This window comes from Lithobates pipiens, unplaced genomic scaffold, assembly GCF_037356315.1.
Source record: "Lithobates pipiens isolate NorthernLeopardFrog02 unplaced genomic scaffold, aLitPip1_a1.2 Scaffold_13, whole genome shotgun sequence".
Lineage (NCBI taxonomy): Eukaryota > Metazoa > Chordata > Amphibia > Anura > Ranidae > Lithobates > Lithobates pipiens.
Window position 1 is genome coordinate 280488588 of NW_027507718.1, and position 25340 is coordinate 280513927.

At 41.6% G+C, this 25340-nt stretch overlaps 1 protein-coding gene across 1 annotated transcript in view; it reads right to left on the reverse strand.

Moving 5' to 3' along the window:
• The window catches only part of TBCK (TBC1 domain containing kinase), a 446663-nt gene extending 422759 nt beyond the window's left edge, over positions 1 to 23904 (reverse strand). Inside the window, exons 1-2 of the mRNA XM_077476674.1 lie at positions 23793 to 23904; positions 20285 to 20521 (exon numbers count right to left, since the gene is read on the reverse strand). Of these exons, the coding sequence (XP_077332800.1) occupies positions 20285 to 20477 (193 nt within the window). The 5' untranslated portion in view covers positions 20478 to 20521; positions 23793 to 23904. The remainder of the gene's footprint in view (positions 1 to 20284; positions 20522 to 23792) is intronic.
• Between the last annotated feature and the right edge of the window lie 1436 nt (positions 23905 to 25340).

The window sequence follows — 25340 nt, forward strand, 5'->3', positions numbered from 1 at the left end:
AAGTTCTCCAAATGCTTACACTCTTCCTCACAGGTACACCGTTCCCATACTGAATTTGAAAGACTGTACACCCTCTCAAACTCCTAGACACCTGCTTTCAACCATAGTCTCCTACAAGCTCTTACACCTTATAACCGGATGTGGTCCACAAACTTGGGAGAGGACATATCCAGACCAGAGTGGCAGACATCTTACCACTTCACTCACAAGTCAACGATATCATGCTACTCCCAAGAGAAGAATTACAAGATTCTGTCCAGGTGATATAGAGATCCCGCCACATTACACAAAATTTTCCCATCCACTTCGCTGCAACTCCTCTACAGAAACCTATCTCCATGTCTGGTGGGAATGTGAGAAGATCTGCCCCTTCTGGAACCAGGTATTTGAACGCTACAGTAAAATTTATGATAAACCACTATTGCCTTCCCCTAAGATTGCACTCCTTTCTATTCTATCTGGGTTGGTGTTGTCCCAGAAGTGGAGTCTTCTCCGTTTTTTTATGTCCTCAGCGAGACTGTTCATCCCATCCTTCTGGAAAACAACCACCACTCCTCCTCTGTCCCACTGGGGCTCGATTATGAATGATATCATGAGAATGGAGGAGATGCTGACTCTCGACAACAATACCCTTGAAAAAGATAAAGATACTGTGGTCCATCTGGCTTCGCATCTCGGCCTCTGATACCCTCCTGAACATGTTGTAAGAACTTTAACTGGAACACCCTACAACACTGCCTCAAGTTGGAGTGAGTTGGGACGTATACTCCCTGGTTCCCCCATCCCCGTCTACTATTTTCTTCTTGCGATGAAAGTCTCTTCAGCAGTTCTGGCGCTTCCCTTTGACTCTCCCTCTCTTTTTCTCTCTCAGTTCGCTTTTCACATGTGTTTTTTCTCTTTTTTTTTCTCTCCTTCCTTCTGGTTTCTTTTGGATGTAGACTGCTTTTTTTTTTTAATTATATACATAAGGAATTTTTCTTTTTTTTTTTTTGGTGAACATGACCCCCTTAGCCAAAATGGCTCTTGAGATTGATTGACAGTCATCAATATTAGCACTATATTGCATAATAAAAGGAGTCCAGCTATGGGCGATAGCCACTGGGCTGACACACCGTATATGGTTATTTGTAACTGTCTATGGAATGTAACTCCTTATGTTGTTCAGTGTGATAGCTGTTGACAATAAAAACTTTTTCAACCCTAAAGTGTAGTAAACCCACAACAGTAAAATCACTAAAGTAAAATCAATACTGTGAAGGCCAGTTATGGGTGTGGGCAGTGGCCAATTTTTTGTTACTGTTTGTATATATGGTCCAGGGACACGATGGGCACCTTCCCTGCCACTGTGCTCTTGCTGGGTGTCCAGCATGCTCCTGTTCCTTTAAGGGGGCTTGGGCAACCTCCAGGCTCACCTGTCCCACATCTATACATTCCATGCATGTGCTTCCACTGTGGAGACACTTATAAATTGATAGTGTTAGGACTGCAACACAGGGTGCTGTGATGAGGCCTTGCAGCTTTCACATGCGTTTGCAAATGTGTGCTAACTAAACCCCTGATTTTAACAGACGGTTAGACAGGTTAATTTGGTTGGTCAGCATATGCCTTCCATGCGTTCCTTACTGTGAAGGCCAGTTTTGGGTGTGGGCGGTGGCCAGTTTTTTTATAACAGTAAAATCAGTCTGTATATGCAGTAAGGAATGGCGATAATCTACATGGGTTGGTGGAAGAAACAAGTTTTGTTCACTCCCAGCAACCCCTTTGCTAGGCAGATTATTTGCCATGGTCGCTATATTGACAACCCCGTGATGGTGTGGGATGGTGACATTATGTGAATTATGAATTTTGGAAATTCCTGAATAACCAGTTACATCTACAGTACATTTTTCAATTGAGCATGATGTTTCCATTATCAACTTTCTAGACATCACCCTAAAGGGCGATCCAACTACAGGTGATGTTTCAACATGCAACTATAGGAAACCATGCTCTGGTAACACTACACTTTTTGCAGCCAGTTGTCATCCATCCCATACCATCAATGTGATCCCTTATGTGGAGTTTTTTCAAGCTAAACGTAACTGTTCAACAAATTCAACCTTTGAACTAGAACGTAAGGTCGTTCATCAGCGCTTATTGGACCGAGGTTATAACGAATCTGCTATATACCAAGGACTAGAAAGGGTTTTGATAATGGACAGAGAGGAATTAATGTCAGATAAGCCTAAAACCAAGAGAGAGCATAAAAATAAGAGCAAGCCTCATTAAACCTTACAATTCTAGAAATAGAAAAAAACAGGTAAACCATCAAATAGAATAATAAAAAAAATAATCTGCCAATATTGCATACAGATAAAGACTTAAATGGGATTCTGCAACCAGGTTGCCTATTTTCTAGCCAACGTGTGCCCACATTGGGGACTACACTATCACCCAGTCTATTTTCATCTAAACAATGCCAACCCACCTGGCTCTGCTATCCTGGCAGTTACCCTTGTAATATAAAAACCTTTAGGTACTGTAACTTGTGTGATCTGGGTAAAACATTTGTTGCCACAGCTACAGATGAAGAGTTCACTATACAGGAATACATCAACTGTGGCACAAATTATGTAATTTACCTGATCACCTGTATTTCATGCAGCCTCCAATATGTAGGCTGTACCACATGTCCTTTGAGAGCCCATATAGGGGAACATTATTGTGACACAAATAATCCAAACGCTAGAAATATTTCAAATGCAACACGTCACTTTAGGGATTGTAACCAGAGCGATCTCTCCTCTTTCCGTTTTAGAGGAATAGAACGGTTGTCTGACTCACCCAGAGGAGGCCAAAAGGCTACTGGGGAGAGAAGCATAGTGGATCTTTAGATTAAAAACTAGATCGCTTCAGGGGTTAAACCTGAGGTGGGATCTGGACTTGCACTTACATTAAGAATGCCTCTTCCCAGAGCCTCCTCTCTCTTTCTCACTTTTCCTCCTTTGGTGTCTTTTTTCACATACCTAGATTATCATTTTTATTTTTTGCATTTAATGTTTTTTGAATTTCATGGTGAGTTTTAATTATGTATATGTGCATGCACGAGTGTGTGCATACATGTACTTATTATCACTATAAGGTGTGTGAGAAATAGTGGCATACATATGGATCACCCTATATGCAGTGTAGCCGATTCCCCCTTTTTTAGATAATTGCCTGCAGTCAATTAAGACAATGGGTGGAGCCAGTGATCCTTAGAGCTACTATTTATTTCAAAGTCTGTAATGTGGTTATGACTAAGGCCTTATAGGCTGAAAGGCATCAACCTTTCGTATTTGCGTTTGGTCACTGTGGCTTGTTAATAAATACAACATTTTTTAAGAGCAATCACCGGAGTGTGTATCATCTTTTCCTCATGCAGTAAAGAATGCTTGTTATACTCACTGTGGAACCTAAGGGGTTAATGCTGCATATTGTGTAAACCGGCTGTTTGATCCTGTCTTCTCTGATCCTCCCCAATAAATATTTTGATAGCACAGAGCACTAGGAGGCACGCTGCACATGCTCAGTTTGGTGTGTATTGCTAGAGAGTTTTTTTTTCTGGGAGGGTGTATGTGATCCGCACTGTCCACAAAGAAAGTCAGGGATCATGCAGATTCATAGGACAGTCTGTGGACAATGCAAATGCATCCAGACACTGAGAGAAAAAAGTTACAAGACTGCTATATACTGCTGAGGTAAAAAGGTATTTTGCAGTTTATATTTACTAAAATAATTGCATTTCCTTGTTCTGTGTACTGTGGGAGGCCAGATATAGTGAATGCAGGATCCTGGGTTTAGGAACACTTTAATAAGCACCTAAGGGTACCTGCACCTTGTTTTTATCTTCCACAGTCCTTTGACCTTCCCCGAACACACAGTGCTAGTTTGTATGCATATGCAGCCTTTAGCTCAGAAGACCACATTCTGTCACATTATACTTTCAACCCCACAAAAAGCACTGGTAGCGATGTAGCACAGCCCCAACTTTAAAGTGCATCTAAACCCCAGAACAGAAATGTTATATTTCAGAAATGGTGGCTGCATTCATTTTTATTTCCCAAGCTTTTTCCCCTATTTTTACCTGGAGATGATGTCAGTAACTTCTAATCGTGGTATGACACCACTCAGTCACTTAAGTCTATTAAGATGCATGCTCCTGATTTGGACTATAGCATGCCTTCCACTCTCATAATCTTCCTAATATATTCTGTAGTTTGCAGAAGAGAACTAGCCTGGGTGGATAACATCACTTGGGGTTTCAGTGCATTAGCGCCAGAGTGAAGTTATAAGCATACTGGATTTCTGGCAAGATTTGTTTTGTTTTCACTGCACCTATCAAACAGATGTAATAAAATACTTTCAGTGGTATATTTCACAGATCAAAAGAGAAGTTTGTTGTTGGGGCTTACATAGACTCTAAAGCTGAAATTTGCATACAAATTACCCTTGATTTGGTCAAAAAAAAAAAAAGAAGATAGGTAGAGCAACCGTATCCAAATAACATGTTTAAAGACAGCAACTAATTTGTTCTCATTCGTAAATTCAACAAGGAAAATCAGTAATTAACCATCAGCTAAAAACTATAAGAAAGCTGTTTAGTATGATGCATATTCTTTGCAATTAAACTCCATATTTAAAGTGGAAGTAAACCCATCGATTTAAACAGTTTAAAAAAAAAAAAAAAAAAGGCATGCCGGGAATGCTAACTGCACATTGGCTGTGCTCTCAGCCAAACTATCAAACCATCCAATGGCTGGTGTCATAACGAATCACATGTGCAGCACCATAGCAGTTGAAGATTAAACAGAGGCAAAGATGGCAGCTTCCTTGGCTGAAAACAATAGGGGAGTTTACTTCCACTTTAAAAACGGCAGTATATTATTATTATACGATCTCTCTAAACTGTGATCAGAAATTGAAATGTTCTAAGCGCACACAGGCAGGAAATTTTTAGAAAATTGAATAAAATATAATTCAGCTGCTGCTATACACTATAAACATGAATCATACACAAGTGTTACTAGAAAGAACTTGAAACACTATTATTAGCAGTGTGCCGTCAGTGAACAGACGTTGGACATGTATGCACACAACTCCGGATGGTGCTTTGCATTTACATAAAATCCACCAAAACATAAGTGGGAAACAGTCTAACTATTTACACTAAACACTCACCAGAAGGCAGTAAATACACACATTTGCTCGCAGTGTTGCTCTAAGATTTCACAAAGGGGTTGGCAGGTCACCTTCCCGGGCAGCATCAAGCGCTGTTAATCTTATCCAAAACAGCAATCCATAGCGTAATCCCATTCAGATTGTTTACTATAAAAACCTTCCCCCCTTTAAAATTACAAACAAAATATTTAATTAGGCATTAATCACACCTAGCATAATTAAATGTCCACCGGGGGTCTACTAGGCATCTCACTATATGTTGCTCCTCACTTAGCGGCAGTGCTCATCACTTCCGGTGGTGTACTGACGTCACTTCTGGTCCCGGGACATCCAAGTATCATCCCACGTATAGAACTCATTTAGAGACTGTTTCCCACTTATGTTTTGGTGGAATTGTGTGTGTGCATGCATGCCCAACATCCGTTCACTGACGGAGAGCTGTGAATAGTGTTTCAAGTCCTTTCTAGTAACACTTGTGTATGATTGATAATATAACTGTTCATTGTACAAAAGAGAATAAGGAGGCAGGACTTTAAATGAAGTACGCAGAGGGTAAAGTGTTGTGTGTTATTAGAATTAACATATCTATAATATATGTAAAGGAGTAGGATATTTGTCTCATAATTCATATTCGATAAAAAATTGATATACTACACATATAATTAAATACCTGCATGGAGTAAGATATTAAAATTAAATTAAAAACATAATTTTTTAAAGCAATACATAAATAATCCAAATAATGGATGGCGGGATACATATAGAAAAGCCCAAAATTGGATAGCACATGATTAGAATATAGTCAAATACATAATGCATGAACAGAGTCCACAATGACGTGGTAGGATGGAGTATGCGATTTGAACACGAGATCTGTTAGCTCAACACATTTATAATTTTTTTATAATATTATTTACTTTCTACAGCCCCCATTTGGTTTTTGTAATCACACATGGTCACGCGTATATCACAGCCTGATGCATGACCATCCCTTGAAGGGTTGCCAGTTGGGCTGGCTGTCGCTTAACATACCATCTCAGCTCCATGAGATGTTTCCCATGTGGGGATATTCATGACCCTCAATGCAGTACCAATTGCACATGGATGCCCTATAAGTATCGTGTAGGGTGTTTTACCCCCCAATTTTTATATTTTTCACACCTGTGACTATAATAGACCAACTAGAAATGCACAATATATAATAGAGATATCTTGCACGTGTACACACTTTCTCCTGATGAGAGACATTGTCACAAAACGCGTTGAGATAACAGATGTCGTGTTCAAATATCATACTTCATCCTACCACGTCATGGTGGACTCTGTTCATGCAGTATGTATTTGACTACATTCTAATCACGTGCTATCCAATTTTGGGCTTTTCTATATGTATCATGTGCCTTCCATTTTTTGGACTATTTATGTATTATGTATTTCTGTACGAAATAACTTTGGATTAATATCTTACTCCATACAGGTATTTAATTATGTGTGTAGCATATCAATTTTCTATTGAATATAAATTACGAGACAAATGTCGTACTCCTTTACATATATTATAGATATGTTAATTATAATGCCACACAACACTTTACCCTCCGCGTACTTCAATTAAACATTTAAAGTCCAGCCTCCTTGTCCTGTTTTGTACAAAATAATCATCATCATCATCATCATCATCATATAAAGCCCCACAGACCCCCCCCCCCCCCTTTAATACAGTGCCTTGCGAAAGTATTCGCCCCCCTTGAACTTTTCAAGCTTTTGCCACATTTCAGGCTTCAAACATAAAGATATAAAAATGTTATTTTTTGTGAAGAATCACCAACAAGTGGGACACAATTGTGAAGTGGAACGAAATCTATTGGATTTTTGAAACTTTTTTAAGTAATAAAAAAATGAAAAGTGGGGCGTGCAAAATTATTCAGCCCCTTTGCGTTAATACTTTGTAGAGCCACCTTTTGCTGCGATTACAGCTGCAAGTCTCTTGGGGTATGTCTCTATCAGTTTTGCACATCGAGAGACTGAAATTCTTGCCCATTCTTTCTTGCAAAACAGCTCGAGTTCAGTGAGGTTGGATGGAGAGCGTTTGTGAACAGCAGTTTTCAGCTCTTTCCACAGATTCTCGATTGGATTCAGGTCTGGACTTTGACTTGGCCATTCTAACACCTGGATACGTTTATTTGTGAACCATTCCTTTGTAGATTTTGCTGTATGTTTGGGATCATTGTCTTGTTGGAAGATAAATCTCCGTCCCAGTTTCAGGTCTTTTGCAGACTCCAACAGGTTTTCATCCAGAATGGTCCTGTATTTGGCTGCATCCATCTTCCCCTCAATTTTAACCATCTTCCCTGTCCCTGCTGAAGAAAAGCAGGCCCAAACCATGATGCTGCCACCACCATGCTTGACAGTGGGGATGGTGTGTTGAGGGTGATGAGCTGTGTTGCTTTTACGCCAAACATATCGTTTTGCATTGTGGGCAAAAAGTTCGATTTTGGTTTCATCTGACCAGAGCACCTTCTTCCACATGTTTGGTGTGTCTCCCAGGTGGCTTGTGGCAAACTTTAGACAAGACTTTTTATGGATATCTTTGAGAAATGGCTTTCTTCTTGCCACTCTTCCATAAAGGCCAGATTTGTGCAGTATACGACTGATTGTTGCCCTATGGACAGACTCTTCCACCTCAGCTGTAGTTCTCTGCAGTTCATCCAGAGTGATCATGGGCCTCTTGGCTGCATCTCTGATCAGTCTTCTCCTTGTCTGAGCTGAAAGTTTAGAGGGATGACCAGGTCTTGGTAGATTTGCAGTGGTCTGATACTCCTTCCATTTCAAAATGATCGCTTGCACAGTGCTCCTTGGGATGTTAAAAGCTTGGGAAATCTTTTTGTATCCAAATCCGGCTTTAAACTTCTCCATAACAGTATTACGGACCTGCCTGGTGTGTTCCTTGGTCTTCATGATGCTCTCTGCGCTTTCAACAGAACCCTGAGACTATCACAGAGCAGGTGCATTTATACAGAGACTTGATTACACACAGGTGGATTCTATTTATCACCATCAGTCATTTAGGACAACATTGGATCATTCAGAGATCCTCGCTGAACTTCTGGAGTGAGTTTGCTGCACTGAAAGTAAAGGGGCCGAATAATTTTGCACGCACCACTTTTCAGTTTTTTATTTGCTAAAAAAGTTTAAAATATCCAATAGATTTCATTCCACTTCACAATTGTGTCCCACTTGTTGGTGATTCTTCACAAAAAATAAAAATTTTATATCTTTATGTTTGAAGCCTGAAATGTGGCAAAAGGTTGAAAAGTTCAAGGGGGCCGAATACTTTTGCAAGGCACTGTAACTGCTCATTGTTTTAGCCATGCTGACCAGATCAAAAAAATGAATGTAGTGTTAAATATTACCTATATACCACCAATGTCTAAATTAGAAAGTGTAATGAAGTCAAAGAAGAAAATGAATTATTACTATGAAGCAAAACTCTAAACTTCACAAATGCAACTGCAGTTAAACTTTTCCAACCTTTGGTATATAAATCGGCCTTCCATAATTATATAGCAACGAAAACCTACAATACCATATTGCACGCCTAAATTCTGCTTAAAAGCAGCTTTTTTATTGTCTGAAATTCCACTAACCACTCTAATATCACAATATCATCTAAAAGCCATGTTCAACCTGAAAAACGTGCAACAGACATGATTTCACATATTAATAATCTAGTTGCTATGTTACATACATTACGCTCTCTTTTGGCTCTTCTAGCTAGCATGTCAGAAGGTAAGATTTAAATCAGAGCAAGGCAATTGTTGAGACCTGGAAACATTGTACATCTGTACTAAATAGTATTTATGACTGGGATAAAGGAACAATCCGCTGTCCCTATTATTATCTTTAAACAGTTCATAACTTTAAGCTCTTGAAAGGCAGGAACACAGCACATGCACTACGAGTGCAAAGGCTGAGTGCTGCAGACTGTAATCACATTGTAGAGTAGGTGACATAATGGTAGGCTGGAAACAAGGACTGCAGAAATAGAAGATATTTTATTCATAGAAGAGAAACAGAAGTGGCAAAAACACCAGTCATTCACAGCCAGGGTTCTGTGGAAGCCCTGGGTTCCTCCAGAGGTTGCTAGGAGCTCCTTGAGCTGTGGCTGATTGACAACTCACTTGATGGTGCCTTAACATTTCTGGGTCCAATGCCACTTGGCCAAAGCCAGCAGCATGACATCAATGATCTTTTTAGCAGTCTGAAGGGGTGGCATTAATAACTAAAAAATTACAATACAGTAGGGCATTTTTCAAAGGGTTACGTAAACCCCAGGGGCTAGATAGCCAATAAGCTTTGGAATTTTTTTTTTTATTTAATTAGGTACGTCTTTGGGGGCCACCTATAGGATTCAACTGACATTTTACAGTAAGATATATTAAACATTCCTCCCCTCATCCTATGCCACATTTGGCATGTCATTTTTTTGGGGGTGGGGAGTGGGTACCTAGTTTTGACAGGTATCCGCTCCCACTTTCAGCCAGACCGCCTAGGCCAGTAGTTTTCAACCCCAGTCCTCAGGTGCCCCCAATAGGCCATGTTTTCAGGTTTTCCTTTACGTTGAACAGCTGCTTTAACCAATTCAGCCCCGGACCAATTTTCAACCTAAGGACCAGAGGTCTTTTTACAATTTCGCACTGCACTGCTTTAACTGGTAATTGCGCGGTCATGCAATGTTGTACCCAAACGAAATTTGCGTCCTTTTCTTCCCACAAATAGAGCTTTCTTTTGATGGTATTTGATTGCCTCTGCGATTTTTATTTTTTGCAATATAAATGGAAAAAGACCGAAAATTTTGAGAGAAAAAAAGATAATTTTCTACTTTTTGTTATAAGAAAAATCGAATAAACTCAATTTTAGTCATACATTTAGGGCAAAATTTATTCAGCCACATGTCTTTAGTAAAAAAAATGTCAATAAGTGTATATTTATTGGTTTGCGCAAAAGTCATAGCGTCTACAAACTAGAGTACATTTTCTGGAATTTACACAGCTTTTAATTTACGACTGCCTATCTCATTTCTTGAGGTGCTAAAATGGCAGGGCAGTACAAACCCCCCCCCCCCCCAAAATGACCCTATTTTGGAAAGTAGACACCCCAAGGAAATTGCTGAGGGGCATGTTGAGCCCATTGAATTTTTTTTTTTTGTCCCAAGTGATTGAATAATGACACACAAAAAAAAAAAAAAAAGTTTACAAAGTTGTCACTAAATGATATATTGCTCACACATGCCATAGTTATATGTGGAATTGCACCCCAAAATATATTCTGCTGCTTCTCCTGAGTACGAGGATACCACATATGTGGGACTTTATGGGAGCCAACTGCGTACGGAACCCCGAAATCCAATCACTGCCTTCAGGGTTTCTAGGGGTGCAAATTTTTGATTTCACTCCTCACTACCTATCACAGTTTCGAAGGCCATAAAATGCCAAAATAGCACAAAACCCCCCCAAATGACCCCATTTTGGAAAGTAGACACCCCAAGCTATTTACTGAGAGGCATGTTGAGTCCATGAAATATTTTATATTTTGCCACAAGTTGCAGGAATATTACAATTTTTTTTTTTTTTTTGCACAAAGTTGTCGCTAAATGATATATTGCTCACACATGCTATGGGCATAAGTCAAATTACACCCCAAAATAAATTCTGCTGCTTCTCCCGAGTACGGGGATACCACATTTGGGGGACTTTTTGGGAGTCTAGCCACGTACGGGACCCCGAAAATGCCTTCCGGATTTAAATATAAAACGCTACCAAAAAAACTGTTAGCGATCGCAGGGATCAGGCCTGACTCTGCGAACGCTGCAGTTATGTGTTTAGTGTTTTGTAAGTGACAGTGATCGATCGATACTGCACTTGGGTGGGCTGGGCGGAGGGGCAAAACACAGGTGCTAGCAGGTATCTGGGCTGATCCTGCTAACAATGCGTTTTTTTGGAACCCTAAACTGCTGGGGACACTAGTATAGATCTGATCAGATCAGATATTGATCTGTTCAGATTCTATACCACTATGGGAGGTTTATACTTTGCGCATGGGTGTTAGCGGTACCGGCACTAACCTAGCGCTGCCTGGGGTGACGCAGACCCTGACCCTAAAACCTAATTGATATCACCCGCTGGGTGATCAGGGAGTTAAACCTTTATTGGGTAATAAATGGTGGGTGCCCTGATGCTATAAAAAGCAAACTAACCAGAGTCACCTGTAACACTTATACGGTGATCACTGGTGAAAGGGTTAACTAGGGGCAATCAGGGGGTTCAAATTTTTATTAGGTAGTATATGGGGGTCCCTGGCGCTATATAAAAACCTGACGGGGAACCTAAATAACTAACTGGCTAACCAGCGTCACCAGTGACACTTATACGGTGATCACTGGTGAAAGGGTTAACTAGGGGCAATCAGGGGGTTAAAACCATTATTGGGTAGTATATCGGGGTACCTAGTGCTATAAAAACCTGGCGGTGAACCTAAAAAAATAACTAGCTAACTAGCAGCATCAGTGACACTAATGCAGCGATCAGAAAAACGATCGCTTGGTGATACTGGCAAAAGGGGGTGAAAGGGTTAACTAGGGGCAATCAGGGGCTTAAAACCATTATTGGGTAGTATATGGGGGTACCTAGCGCTATAAAAACCTGATCGGGGGGGGGGGGGGTTGTGTGCCTGTGTGTGCCTACATGTTAGTGTAGTGTTGGTGCACACTTACTTTCACTTCTCCTCATAGTCCGGTCAAAAAGACCGCCCCGAGGAGAATGACATCACTTCCTCCCTGCCTGTGTTTACTATACACAGTGGGAGGAAGCTTCTCATTCGCCAGGAGCGATCGAGAGGGGGTGGCCAGAAACCAATCCCGGATCGCTCCTGCACCGAAACGGACCGCCGCATCCAGCCATTGCACCGACGTACATTGCCATGCGGCAGTCCTTAAGTGGTTAAATCAATAATAATAATGGTATTGATAAGAGCCATTTTATTTAGGGAAGTTCTCAAAACATGGCCCGCTGGGGGTACTTGAGGACTGAGGTTGAGAACCACTGGCCTAGGCGACCCAACCAGAAATTCTTCTCTCCCGTTCCCTCCCTGCAATATTCTGGGACACATCACAGGTCCCAGAAGTTTGTCCAGTCATTAAGGAGATACAGTGCGCACCCAGCTGTGAAGCCGCAAGCCGTCACAGCCCAGTGCCCACAGTTACAATGGCGGGAAGAGGGGAGGAAGAGAAACGAGGGTTCGGACGGGTGCATCGATGGATCGTAGCACAGGTGAGTGTGTGTTTATCAAAAGTCAGCAGCTACACTATTTGCAGCTGTTGACTTTAAATAAACACAAAAAAAACTGGAACTCCACTTTAAAGTACACCGGTCACAACTCTGGGTAACAGAATCTTAAAGTGGTTATAAACCCTTACTATACCCAGTTTAGTGACTACCCTTAGGAGATATACAGGGATGAAACAAATCCTCCTACTTAGGTTATACCAATGTATCCACAGTCTTCTCTTATCTACATCTGTTCAAAGTGCAGAATTTAGACAGCTTATTTAAGCTTCCAGAAAGCAGGACAGTAAGCTAAACTTACAGAACTGATTGGAGGGAATGTACAAACCCCCTTCACACAGCACACCGGAACAGAGCTGAGGCAATCACAGGCTGTGTGCTGGAGCTCCCTCCCTTCACCCTTTTTCTCTTGTTGTCAGGGAAACTTGTCAGAAGTGACTCATGCAGATACCAGAGAAACAAGGCAGTAGATAGAAATGACACTTCATGCCCTGGACCGAGACAAGTACACAATATAGAGGGATATGCTTTGTTTATATTTCATGTCTGAGGTTTACAACCATTTTAATATTTGTTTAGAAAATACAGAGGCAGAGTTACCTCTAGTGAAAAACAATGTCAAAATAATCAGTTAATCCAGGAAGTTAAAAAGAAATGCAAATCTTGACTTTTCAAGAAAAATTCAAGTTTGTCCCATCCACCCCAACTCCCTGGAATACCCCCATAGTTCCTTACGGTGATGGAGATCATGGACGGTGATGGACAGTTCACTAAAATTATCAATAAAAGCATTGATGCGAGTGACAAGCCATTCCCAGGTACAATTACAAATAGGCCTAAAAGCGGTGCTTTCGTTGGTTTGCCATTGAATTATAATATTTAGTGTTGCCTCACTTAAGGATAAATACACTTTTCAGGAAAAATTAAAAGGTAAAAGTATCTCAAATGTCCTGGCCAGCCCTCTGGATCTCGTTTCACATAGGGGCCCTGATGCTCTGTGCTGCCTGTGTAGCAGTCCGAACACCATACACAGCCTCAAAGTGAGTACCTATAATAATGCTCGCAATGGCAAGCGCTCAACGGTCAGTGGAGGCACATTACCGTGATGACAAATGAGAAGCACATCTGAGGCCTGTTTTTCTGTTATTGTATCCCAGAAGAAAGAAGCACTCATTGGTCAGCATGGTCGTTGGCTTTTTTGTTGGTTCATTGTTCAATAAAGCCAACCATCATATTGACAAATCAATAAACGAAGTGATATAAAAAGGGAGACCAAAGTGTTGACTGAAGGGTCTCAACACCCTAAATAATCATATGCTTCTGAAGAAGCAAGGTTGCTTTGAAACACATTCCTGTTCCAGCTCCAGCAACACAAGGTGGCACACCTGGGCTCTGACTTCCATCATCAGTTTCAGCTGGCCAGTGACAGCAGTTCCTAGTCTACATCCTTCTCTACTCCCATGCTGGTGGCCAAGGCAAGGCTTCCTGGTTGCCGTTACATCTATTCTAGACCCAGAGGCATCCTGATTGTCATGCTGAGCTCTATTTTTATGAGTGCACTTTACATTTTCTGTTAAAATGGTTTTTAACATGCTACACAATAGTTGCTCTTCTCTCCTCCCCGTTTTTTTTCAAAAGTGTCAATCAACTGAGCTAAAGCAGATATTGAATACCAGAGCACCCTAGGATAGGACTCTGTCAGGCCATACTAGATGATGACTGATGATATAGTCAGGCACCTCTGGTTCACTGCATGCACATACTAAAGCAGTTTAATTCTTAAAGTTCAGTTCAGGTACTCATCAAATTAGATATTTGTTCTATTAACATAAATGCGACAACGGTAAACCTGACTAGACAGAAGAAATTACCTTAGGTAAAATACAGGGGCTCTCAAATTTTCTGATAATCAAAAGTGTTTCTATTAAGTAAATAGTTTTTTATTGGTTTATCTACACAGGTTCCATTACTTTGACACTACTCTTATCAATTAATGTACCTTAGATTTTATCAAAATAGGTGGTATACTTTCTAAAAATTGAATTTACAGGAAACAGAATGAGCTGAGGTCTTTCTAGTGTTTGTACTCTGAACCCAGCAGCACTCATAGCCCCAGGATTTATACTGTACAGATAAATGTCCTCAGGCATGGGTTCTTAATGTGTTTCAGTGGAAGACATTTTGTAGTCATTATTCAGCCTTTAAAACTGCAAACTGTTAAAAAGGTTGTAAACCTCTGAGAAGAAAAAAAAAAAAAAAAAAAAAACCTTGCAAGACAAAGGCATAATGAGCTAGTATGCATCGCATACTAGCTACTAGCTCATTATGGAATACTTAACTCAGAACAATGCCCTGAATCGGCATCGGCACTCCAAGTACACAGCCAACATCTTCCTCTGGAGTTACTTCTGGGTTCGCGGCTCTGACGCTGTGATTGGCCAGAGCCACGACAACGTCACTCGACCCCGTGCACAAGCGGCTGTTTCTTCAGTGCGCATGCGCCAGTGATGTCGGCAGCAGCGCATATACTGAATATCTCCTAAACTGTGCAAGTTTAGGAGATATTCATGATACCTACAGGTTATGGCTATATAGCTATGGTTATAGGCTTACCAGTAGGTAAAAGTGGTGTAACAGAGTTTACAACCACTTTAAATTAACAACTGAAGACGCGAAGAACATTTCTTAAAAAAAATAAAGCAAAAAACACACAATCTAATGTTGATGTAAAACAACTTTAAAGTGTTACTAAACCTAGAACAGTGAAATCAGTCACCATGGAACCTCAGGGGTTAATCCTCTGCATTGTGTAAAAAGGCTGCTTGATCTTGAATGCACAGATCCTCCCCTTCCTGCACCATCCCCCTGGACAAGTCTAGATAAGATAGAGCCTTTGGAGTCAGGCTGCACATGCTCAGTTTGGCATGTATTGCTAGAGAGGTTTTTTTTTTTCTTGGGAGAGTGCATGTGATTAGCACAGGGCCAATCAGCACTGTCCAAACATGTCCAGACAGAGATTCAGGAGCCCTGCATCCTGATAGGACAGCTCCGTGCAGTATGAAAACTCCTCCTACAAGCTTCAACAGGAATTTATAGAAATCACTGTTATATATACTGCTGTTTTTATTTACTAAAATAATTGCATTTCCATGTTCTGTGTACTGTGGGAGACCAGATATAGTGAATGCAGGGTCCTGGGTTTAGTAACAATTTAATTAATTATCAACTAAAATATCGTTATTTTTTTCCATTACTTACTGTAGTTACAACATTTAGTGGTACTGCTTTTAGAGGAACATCACGTAACTAAAAAAATAAATAAATAAATTGCCAGTTTATGTAGACCACATATCTACATCAGAGTGAAAGGCAGAACGGGGAGTCAGAGCAAAAAGAAATCCATGTTCTTCCCTTTCCTCAGCTAAACTAATCCTTGATGAGGTTTCCGATTCATGAACAGTATGGAAATGAACATAAAATAAAGTGGAACAATGGATGACTGAGCCTGTAATAAAGACAATTGTCAGTGAACATAACATGTTCTCAGCATTGTAGGAGGTGATGAAAGGCTATGTATCTGGAAAAGCAATTAGAAAGTTTTTTTCTGCTATAACAGATTCCCATTCCTTGGTTACAAGCATACATTATTCTCCAGGGTAATGAAGTGGAAACGTTTGGTTTATGTGGCTTTAAAATATCCCTCACTACTACGAAAAACAAAAAGACAACAAATATATACCTATACCAGATCAGCAGCACTATGAGAATGACAACATTTTTATACACAATTCAAAAATGACACTTTCAGCCTTCCATCTACTCATGAATCTATGACTAAATCTTGATGCTACCCCGGACACGCCACGGTCATAGATTTATAGTCTGGTTTGTATACTATACACATTTTATAGGCAAATTCTGGCTTGGATCTTTTAAGCTTTTGATGCACATTAATCCAACATAAAAAGAGACAAACACATAAAGCTAATGATTAAAGGAGGTGGACATATCTGCTATTCAAGAAAACAAGTAGATTGAAAACTCCTGTAAGTATTTAGCTGCTGGATTACTCTGCTGACTGCCTTTGCAAGAGAACAGCAGCACTTAGAAAACATTTTTTGGTAAAAAAAAAAAAAAAACGTGGAAACTTCTAGCAATTAAATGCACTGCATTCAAACACTTTGTAAAATTCTTCACATAGCAACATAACATTAATTAGAAAATAAGAGGTTTTCTCTTGATAGCTCTACTTTTGTCTTTGACTTAAAGCGGAGTTCCACCCAAAAGTGGAACTTCTGCTTTAAGCACTCCTCGCCCCCTGAGATGCTACATTTGGCATGTCATTTGTTTTAGCACTGCTGGGCTATTAAAAAAAAGCGCAGCGCGCTTCGCGCATTGGGGGATCGGCTGCCAGTTTCCCTTACAGGCTATGGTGGCAGCACTCGAGAACCGAAGGAAACATTGGCTAAGGTGCTGACACCGCTGGATTCCAGGACAGGCAAGTGTCCTAATATTAAAAATCGGTAGCTACAGTATGCATAGCTGCTGAATTTAAATTTTTCGTGGGGGGGGGGGGGGCTGGAGCACTGCTTTAAGATAAAAAGCCTTCTATGTACAGCAGCCCCCCTCAGCCCCATCGCCATCCAGAAATGTTGCAGGAGTGTCTCGGCTGCTCATTGGCTGAGATAGCAGTGCAGCACCATTGGCTCCTGCTGCTCTCAAAATCAGTCAGCCAATGAGGAGAAAAAGGGGGCAGGTCAAGGAGCTGTGGCTTGGCTTGGGTGCCCCCATAGAAAGCTGCTTGCTGTGGGGGCACTCAACAGGAGGGAGGGGCCAGAGCACCGAAGAGGGACCTGAGAATAGGAGGAACTGGGCTGCTCTGTGCAAAACCACTTCACAGAGCAGATAAGTATAATATGTTTGTTATTTTTAACTGAAAAAAGAAACTTTACAACCACTTTAAAACAATGTAAAGCTTTTTTTGTTATACAGTTACTAGATTGTTATTGCTTGTTATACATTGAAATGAAACCCTTGAGTGCCTAGTCAATGCTATAGAGAGGCAGTCTATACATCAACTTTAAACCAATGAATCTTCATTCATTCCAATGGAGAGGCTATCTATTATGCTTTCCAACAGTGGACAAGCTCTCTATAGGAATGAATGGAAATGGGGCAGTGATAGCATCCACCCGGGTAAGCTCCACTACTGTCCAACACTAAAGCTAACTCTGTGTGCAGCTGTGAGGGAGCGTGGATCTATGGTATACCTTGTGGGTGAGTATAGAGCAATCAGGAAAGACTATCACTCTGCCATAAATAAGCAGGTGGTTGTGTCTCTTTAAAGCTGAACTTCAAGAAAATATATTAATAAAACATTTAATTCAATAATAGATTGATTAAAAATCTAGTGAAAACATTTTATATAACACCAACATCTTAACCTGTATCTTGTACTAGCCTCCTGTAATCTTCTGCACAGCACTACTTAGACTTAGAGAGGGAGGGTAGCACACTATTGTTCTGCCCAGGGCTTATTAGCCTAACACTGAATGTGCTGACAGGAACAGAAAAGAGCAATTCAATCTTCATTGGTCCAGTTCAGGGGGGGGGGGGGGGAATTAGGAGACTAAACTGGCCATATACAGAGTGAATTTGGTTTGCTTCCTAATCAACTGACTAAGATTCACTTTATGGGTGGCCCTGTTGGCACCCTCTTATGGGGCATTCTTTGATTGAAAAATCAAGGGTGCCAATGTTGAAAATTGTCAGATGAACAGCTTCTGTATACAGACATATGCAGGTCAACTTTTGAGGCATTTTAACAGTCAGCAGCGACAGCTGTCAGAATGTACTATAGATAGCCACATTGGGGGATTGGCCCACCTGCATGTTTAGCATAGAAGGAGAAATCTGTTAAAGAACAATGTGGAGGTTAGGACAGCAAGCAGTATGCACATGAGAAAGAAAAAAAAAAAAAAAATAAAGTATGACAGCGGGCAGTATATATGTGAGAAAAATAAAGAGGGCATGACAGCAGAGACTACTGTATGCACATGAGAGACGTACAGAGGGTATGACAGTGGGCAGTCTGTGCATGAGAGAAGTGCAAAGGGTATATGACAGCAAGTGGTATGTACATGAGAGAAGTACAGAGGGTATGACAGCGGGCAGTATGCCCATTATGCACATGAAAGCAGTACAGAGGGTATGACAGCAGGCAGTATGCACATGAGAGCAATACAGAGGGTATGAAAGCAGGCAGTATGCACATGAGAGCAGTACAGAGGGTATGACAGCGGGCAGTCTGTGCATGAGACAAGTGCAAAGGGTATATGACAGCAAGTGGTATGTACATGAGAGAAGTACAGAGGGTATGACAGCGGGCAGTATGCCCATTATGCACATGAAAGCAGTACAGAGGGTATGACAGCAGGCAGTATGCACATGAGAGCAGTACAGAGGATATGACAGCAGGCAGTATGCACATGAGAGCAGTGCAGAGGGTATGACAGCAGGCAGTATGTACAGGAGAGCAGTGCAGAGGGTATGACAGCAGGCAGTATGCACAGGAGAGCAGTGCAGAGGGTATGACAGCAGGCAGTATGCACAGGAGAGCAGTACAGAGGGTATGACAGCAGGCAGTATGCACATGAGAGCAGTACAGAGGGTATGACAGCAGGCAGTATGCACATGAGAGCAGTACAGAGGGTATGACAGCAGGCAGTATGCACATGAGAGCAGTACAGAGGGTATGACAGCAGGCAGTATGCACATGAGAGCAGTACAGAGGATATGACAGCGGGCAGTATGCACATGAGAGCAGTACAGAGGGTATGACAGCAGGCAGTATGCACAGGAGAGCAGTACAGAGGGTATGACAGCAGGCAGTATGCACATGAGAGCAGTACAGAGGGTATGACAGCAGGCAGTATGCACATGAGAGCAGTACAGAGGGTATGACAGCAGGCAGTATGCACATGAGAGCAGTACAGAGGGTATGACAGCAGGCAGTATGCACATGAGAGCAGTACAGAGGGTATGACAGCGGGCAGTATGCACATGAGAGCAGTACAGAGGATATGACAGCGGGCAGTATGCACATGAGCGCAGTACAGAGGATATGACAGCGGGCAGTATGCACATGAGAGCAGTACAGAGGATATGACAGCGGGCAGTATGCACATGAGAGCAGTACAGAGGATATGACAGCGGGCAGTATGCACATGAGAGCAGTACAGAGGATATGACAGCGGGCAGTATGCACATGAGAGCAGTACAGAGGATATGACAGCGGGCAGTATGCACATGAGCGCAGTACAGAGGATATGACAGCGGGCAGTATGCACATGAGCGCAGTACAGAGGATATGACAGCGGGCAGTATGCACATGAGAGCAGTACAGAGGATATGACAGCGGGCAGTATGCACATGAGAGCAGTACAGAGGATATGACAGCGGGCAGTATGCACATGAGAGCAGTACAGAGGATATGACAGCGGGCAGTATGCACATGAGCGCAGTACAGAGGATATGACAGCGGGCAGTATGCACATGAGTGCAGTACAGAGGATATGACAGCGGGAAGTATGCACATGAGCGCAGTACAGAGGGTATGACAGCGGGTAGTATGTACATGAGAGCAGTAGAAAGTGTATGACAGCGGGCAGTATGTACATGAGAGAAGTACAGAAGATATAATAGTAGGCAGTATTACAGATGAGGAAATGTCTGCATCTTACCATGTTTACCACGGGAAATGTCCACATACTGACAGAGCCTAGGATGAACAATGGTCTTGAGGATCTGAAAGCGCCCAAGGATTTTGATGGAATTTGGAGTGAGTGGCAGGCCATTGCTCCCACAAACATCATGAGGCAGCGCAGAAGCAAAAAAGGTGAAGGCTCCTAATTTGGCATCTTTCAGTGGAGGCATTGTGGAAGATCAATGAGGATGTAAAAAAAAAATAAAAAATAAAGCTAAAATAAAAACAATATGTATTAGTATTAATGTGGAACAAAACAAGCATTGGTAACATTTACATTTTTCAAAGGATTATTCAACCCCAAATACAATATTTCATTTGTGGACTATTTCTGGCACCTATGTTCTCCAATTTTTACAGCCAATAGAACATAATCTCACTCTTTGTTGTATTTTTCGCATATTTTACATTATAAAGAAAGCAACATCAGTGACACTCAATGGCAGAGTGAAGCAGAGCTGGGAACTCCAGTAATATATCGCTATATGATATACGATATCATTGGACGATTCAGCGCTCATCCACTTGTGACTAATCTGGCCGTTTTAAATGGAGACCTTCATTTTCTTAGGCTTTTTTCCCCTCTGTTTTCCCTTGGTTATTTGGCCAGTAACATAACTCCTGTATTAGTGTTTCCCCACTGTGGATGAAGGAGCACAGGGGGCACCTTTGGACAGCAGCATTGTCAGTCTGAGGGAGGGGAGCATTAGATGGATTGGTATATTTAAATACACTAAAAAAAAATTGAAGAAAAACTTTAGCTAATACTTTATAATCTGTCAGGCTACTTTCACACTGAGGCGCTTTCCTGGCTTTTTAGTATTAAAAATAGTGCCTGTAAAGCACCTCTCCTGTCACTCCAGTGTAAAAGCCCGAGTGCTTTCGCACTAGAGCAGTCAGTGCAAGCAGCATCTTTGGCCCCTAACATTGAAATCAATGGCCAGTGCTTCTGAAGCGCCTGCAAAGCACTTCCGCAGCTGTGCTTTGCGGGTGCTTTTAATCATTTATTGGCCGATAGCAGGGGTTTAAATCGCCCCGCTATCGGACGAAAAGTGTGGCTAAAACGACAGTAAAGCGCCGCTTTACCACCGCTGCCCCCCACCGCCTGTTTTTTTATTCTTTTAGGATAAAAGTTTTAGATAAATAAAAGCTCATAATTTTAAGCACCCCTATCAGTGTTGAATGGTTTGTCTCATCCCTGTAAAATTATACATATGAACCAGAGCTTATTCTGTTGAAAAATAACAGACTTACTGGTTAGATCACCAAATGAAAATAAAAGATGAATGCAGCCATCCCATTGAAGTATTAGTAAGCTGCAATATAATAAATGTTTGCTTTTGGCTTTAATCTCTCGGTCAGGACTCAAACTGGGTCATGGATATGTTTGTGATCAGTATGGGCACAAGGTGCCTTGAGGGGGGTGGGTGATTATCGGTTGTTAAGGATGCAGCGGCTGGATTCCTGGCCTACGCCTCAACAACCAGCTATTCTTCACACAGAATTCTGATTCAAATTTGTTAGGAATCCAATAAAGGAAATGAAACCACAACTAATTGCACATCCAAAATTCGTACACAAGTTGCACATATATCATGCAGGTGCAACTATCATTTTGAGGCTTTACATTGAAGCCTTCTATGGCCCTAAAGTTGCATGAAAATTGGAGTGCAGAAACTATTTTAAAGTCTCTGCAAATTTAAGTCGCACAGATATGAACAGTACTCATTGGTAAACATTGGGGTGCAAGTTGTCATGCACCTTTTGGGTCCAAAGTTGCATGACAAGTCACAAAAGTGTGAATGGGGCCTAAAGTGGCTGTAAACACACACACACACTATATATACACATACAGTGAAGTGACTGAACTCAGGCTATATGCAGAGATTAAACAAATCCTCCTACATAAGTTGTACCCGTTTATCTGCTGTCTTTCCTTCTCTACAGCTGTTCAAAGTACAGAATTTATAAAGCTTGCACTGTCAGAGAAAAAAGGGGGTGGAGAGCAGAAGTTGCACTCTGCAAAGCTCAGTGAGGAGATCTCAGAGAGCTGATTGAAGGGAAGGAACACACCCCCCTCTTCACACAGCAGACAGGAACACAGCTGAAGCTGTCAATCACAGGCTGTATGCTGCAGTTCCCTTACCTGTCACCTTTTTTCTCTTAGTGTCAGAAAAACTAGTCAGAGATGATTGCTGATAGCAGAGGAACAAGGCAGCAGACAGAAATGACACAGTGCCCTGGTTTGAGACAAGTACACACTATGGAGAAATATGCTTTGTTCATATTTCATGTCTTTTTCAACCACTTTAAAAATAAAGTTGGTTTGTACAGATTGTGTGCTCACTGTAACCCGAACACACGATCCGAAAATCGTATGAAAAATACCGCTTTCGAAGCAATCGCATGATAATCAGATCGTTAGCACAGAGCTTTCGAGAGCCGATTATGATGGTTCATCCGTTATTATTCGATCAGACAAGCATGAAAATTTTTGTCGTACGATACCGGATCATACAATTTTCGTTTAATCAGTACAGTTGTTGTCTGAAAATACAATACAAATCCACTACAACATGTGACATCACTTCCGATTTTTTAATCTGTCGCAGGAGAATTTTCATAACTTTAGTAAGCTCTACATATTCGATATACGATTAGCATGTAAAACAAAAAAAAAAAAAAAAAAAAAAGAAGAGGAGGAGGATGATCTGTCATCTGATTTTCGGATGGTGTGTATGGGGCATTAGGCTCTAATCAAACTGACGTTTATACGTGCTGCGAATCCCTTCAGCAAGGATCATTGTGCAGACTCAGGTGGCTGGGATTAACAGATGCACTGTTGCCGAGCCCATATAATACAATGACAGGCTTTCAGAAGTCGCAGCTATTCATGACTTGATTTGTGCGTTGATCATGGCCTTAAAGCATAGAATGTACATGCATCCACGATCACCATAAAGAATCATTTGCTGTGCAGTCACAATAGCTGCGATCAATGTGTGACAAGCCACGATCACCACATTCATCAACAGTCATGAACAAGTCAGCCTGTTATTGCAGTGTATGGACTATCTGTACGTAGTTGTCAATCCCAGTCCCAGGAAACTAGAGATTTTTGCATCTGGGATTCGCAGCGTGTGTGAACGGAGTCTAATGCGTCTCTCTAGTGAACTGCGCCTGCACAATGCTCATAGACACAGCTGCTAAGGCTAAAAGAATCCTTGGGGATTGCTGGTCAGATGCAGCTATTCATTGCCTTTCACAAACTACAAAAAAAAGCCTCAACCTAGTGATAGTATCTTCTTTATTACTGCACTGGAAATGACTTCTTTTCTAACCGAAGAACAGTAGTGTTTAGCAGGAGCTTCAATGCTGTCCTGTATTCTGTACATGCATAGCTCCATGTCTGTATACAAGCACTTCCAGCCTTCCCCTCTGTGACTGAACCCCTGACTACAATGCATAGCAGCTGGAGCCCTGACCTGTACACCCTGCATGCAGCCTCCTCCTGGTCTCTTCTCACAGGCTCGCCATCACTCCCTGGACCATACACACTTCTCCATTGACAGGGTTGTCACATGATTGTGACATCACTGCCCGGCGACAGCCCGGAAGTGAGCCCAGGAACACATGGGAGTGGGTTGATGATGTATGCGCGCGCGCCCCCGTCGTTGACTTGTAACACTAGCCATGTGCAGTGTTCTCTTCCTGAGCGATCCTCTCACTAAGGTGTAGGTCAGCTGATCTGTCACCCCCAGCCAATCCTGAGAGAGATAACGGTGCTGCTCTTGTTGACATCCCGAGCCATAGACTCTCACAGAGCAGCATTAGGACGAAGGTGATCTGTACATTTCATGCTCACCAGTCAATGAATGTCTTGAAGCTGACAAGCCAGGCAGCTAAACATTGTTATGGTAGCTTCAGCAGTTCTCTCATGACAGGTCTTATTTTTTAAAATCTATTATTACTATACAAAATAATAATTTAACCACTTGACAACTGAGCACTTAAAACCCCTTGTGACCAGATCAATTTTCAGCTTTCAGTGCTCTCACGCTTTGAAGGGCAATTACTCAGGCATGTAATACTGCACCCAAATTACATTTTTGACCTTTTTTTCATACAAATAGATCTTTCTTTTGGTGGTATTTGATCACCTCTGGGTTTTTTATTTTTTGCGCTATAAATGAAAAAAGACCAAAAATTAAAAAAAAAAAAAAAAAAATGTTTCTTTGTTTCTGTGATAACATTTTGCAAATTATAATTTTTTCTCCATAAATTTTGGCCACAATTTATACTGCTACATATCTTTGGTAAAAATAACCCAAATTAGTGAAATATTATTTGGTCTGTGTGAAAGTTAGAGAGTCTACAAGCCTCTGCAGCCGAACATTGGGGCAATGTCTCACTGCCTGTGATTAGAGCAGCGCTGCGCCGACTTCCTGGCAGGGTCAGCACGTGGACCATGCGAACGCGCCTGACCATATCCCTACCCCTTGAGTATTACGATACCACATGTGTGAGACTTTTCCACAGCCCAGCCATTTGAAGACCCTGGAGCACCAGGACAGTGACACTGATGTGGCACCGATGACAGATGGCACTAATACGTGACACTGATGACAGATGGCACTAATATGGGGCACTGATGACAGATGGCACAGATGTCAATAATACGTGGCACTGAAGACAGATGGCACCAATACGTGGCACTGAAGACAGATGACACTAATACGTGGCACTGATGACACGTAACACTGATGACAGATGGCACTGGTGACACTGATGTGGCACTGATGACAGATGTCACTATGTGGCACTGATGACAGATGGCATTTATACATGCCACTGGGGACAGGTGGCAGTGACATGTACTGTGGGCACTTTAATTTTCGTGGTTTTTTTTTCACTCACTGCTGCAGCCTTTGGTCTTTCCCTCCTCACACCCTGTCTCTGTGTGAGGAGACAGAGCCGGCAATGAGAGATGATCTCATGTTTACATACGAGATCATCTCTCATTGGACACTCAT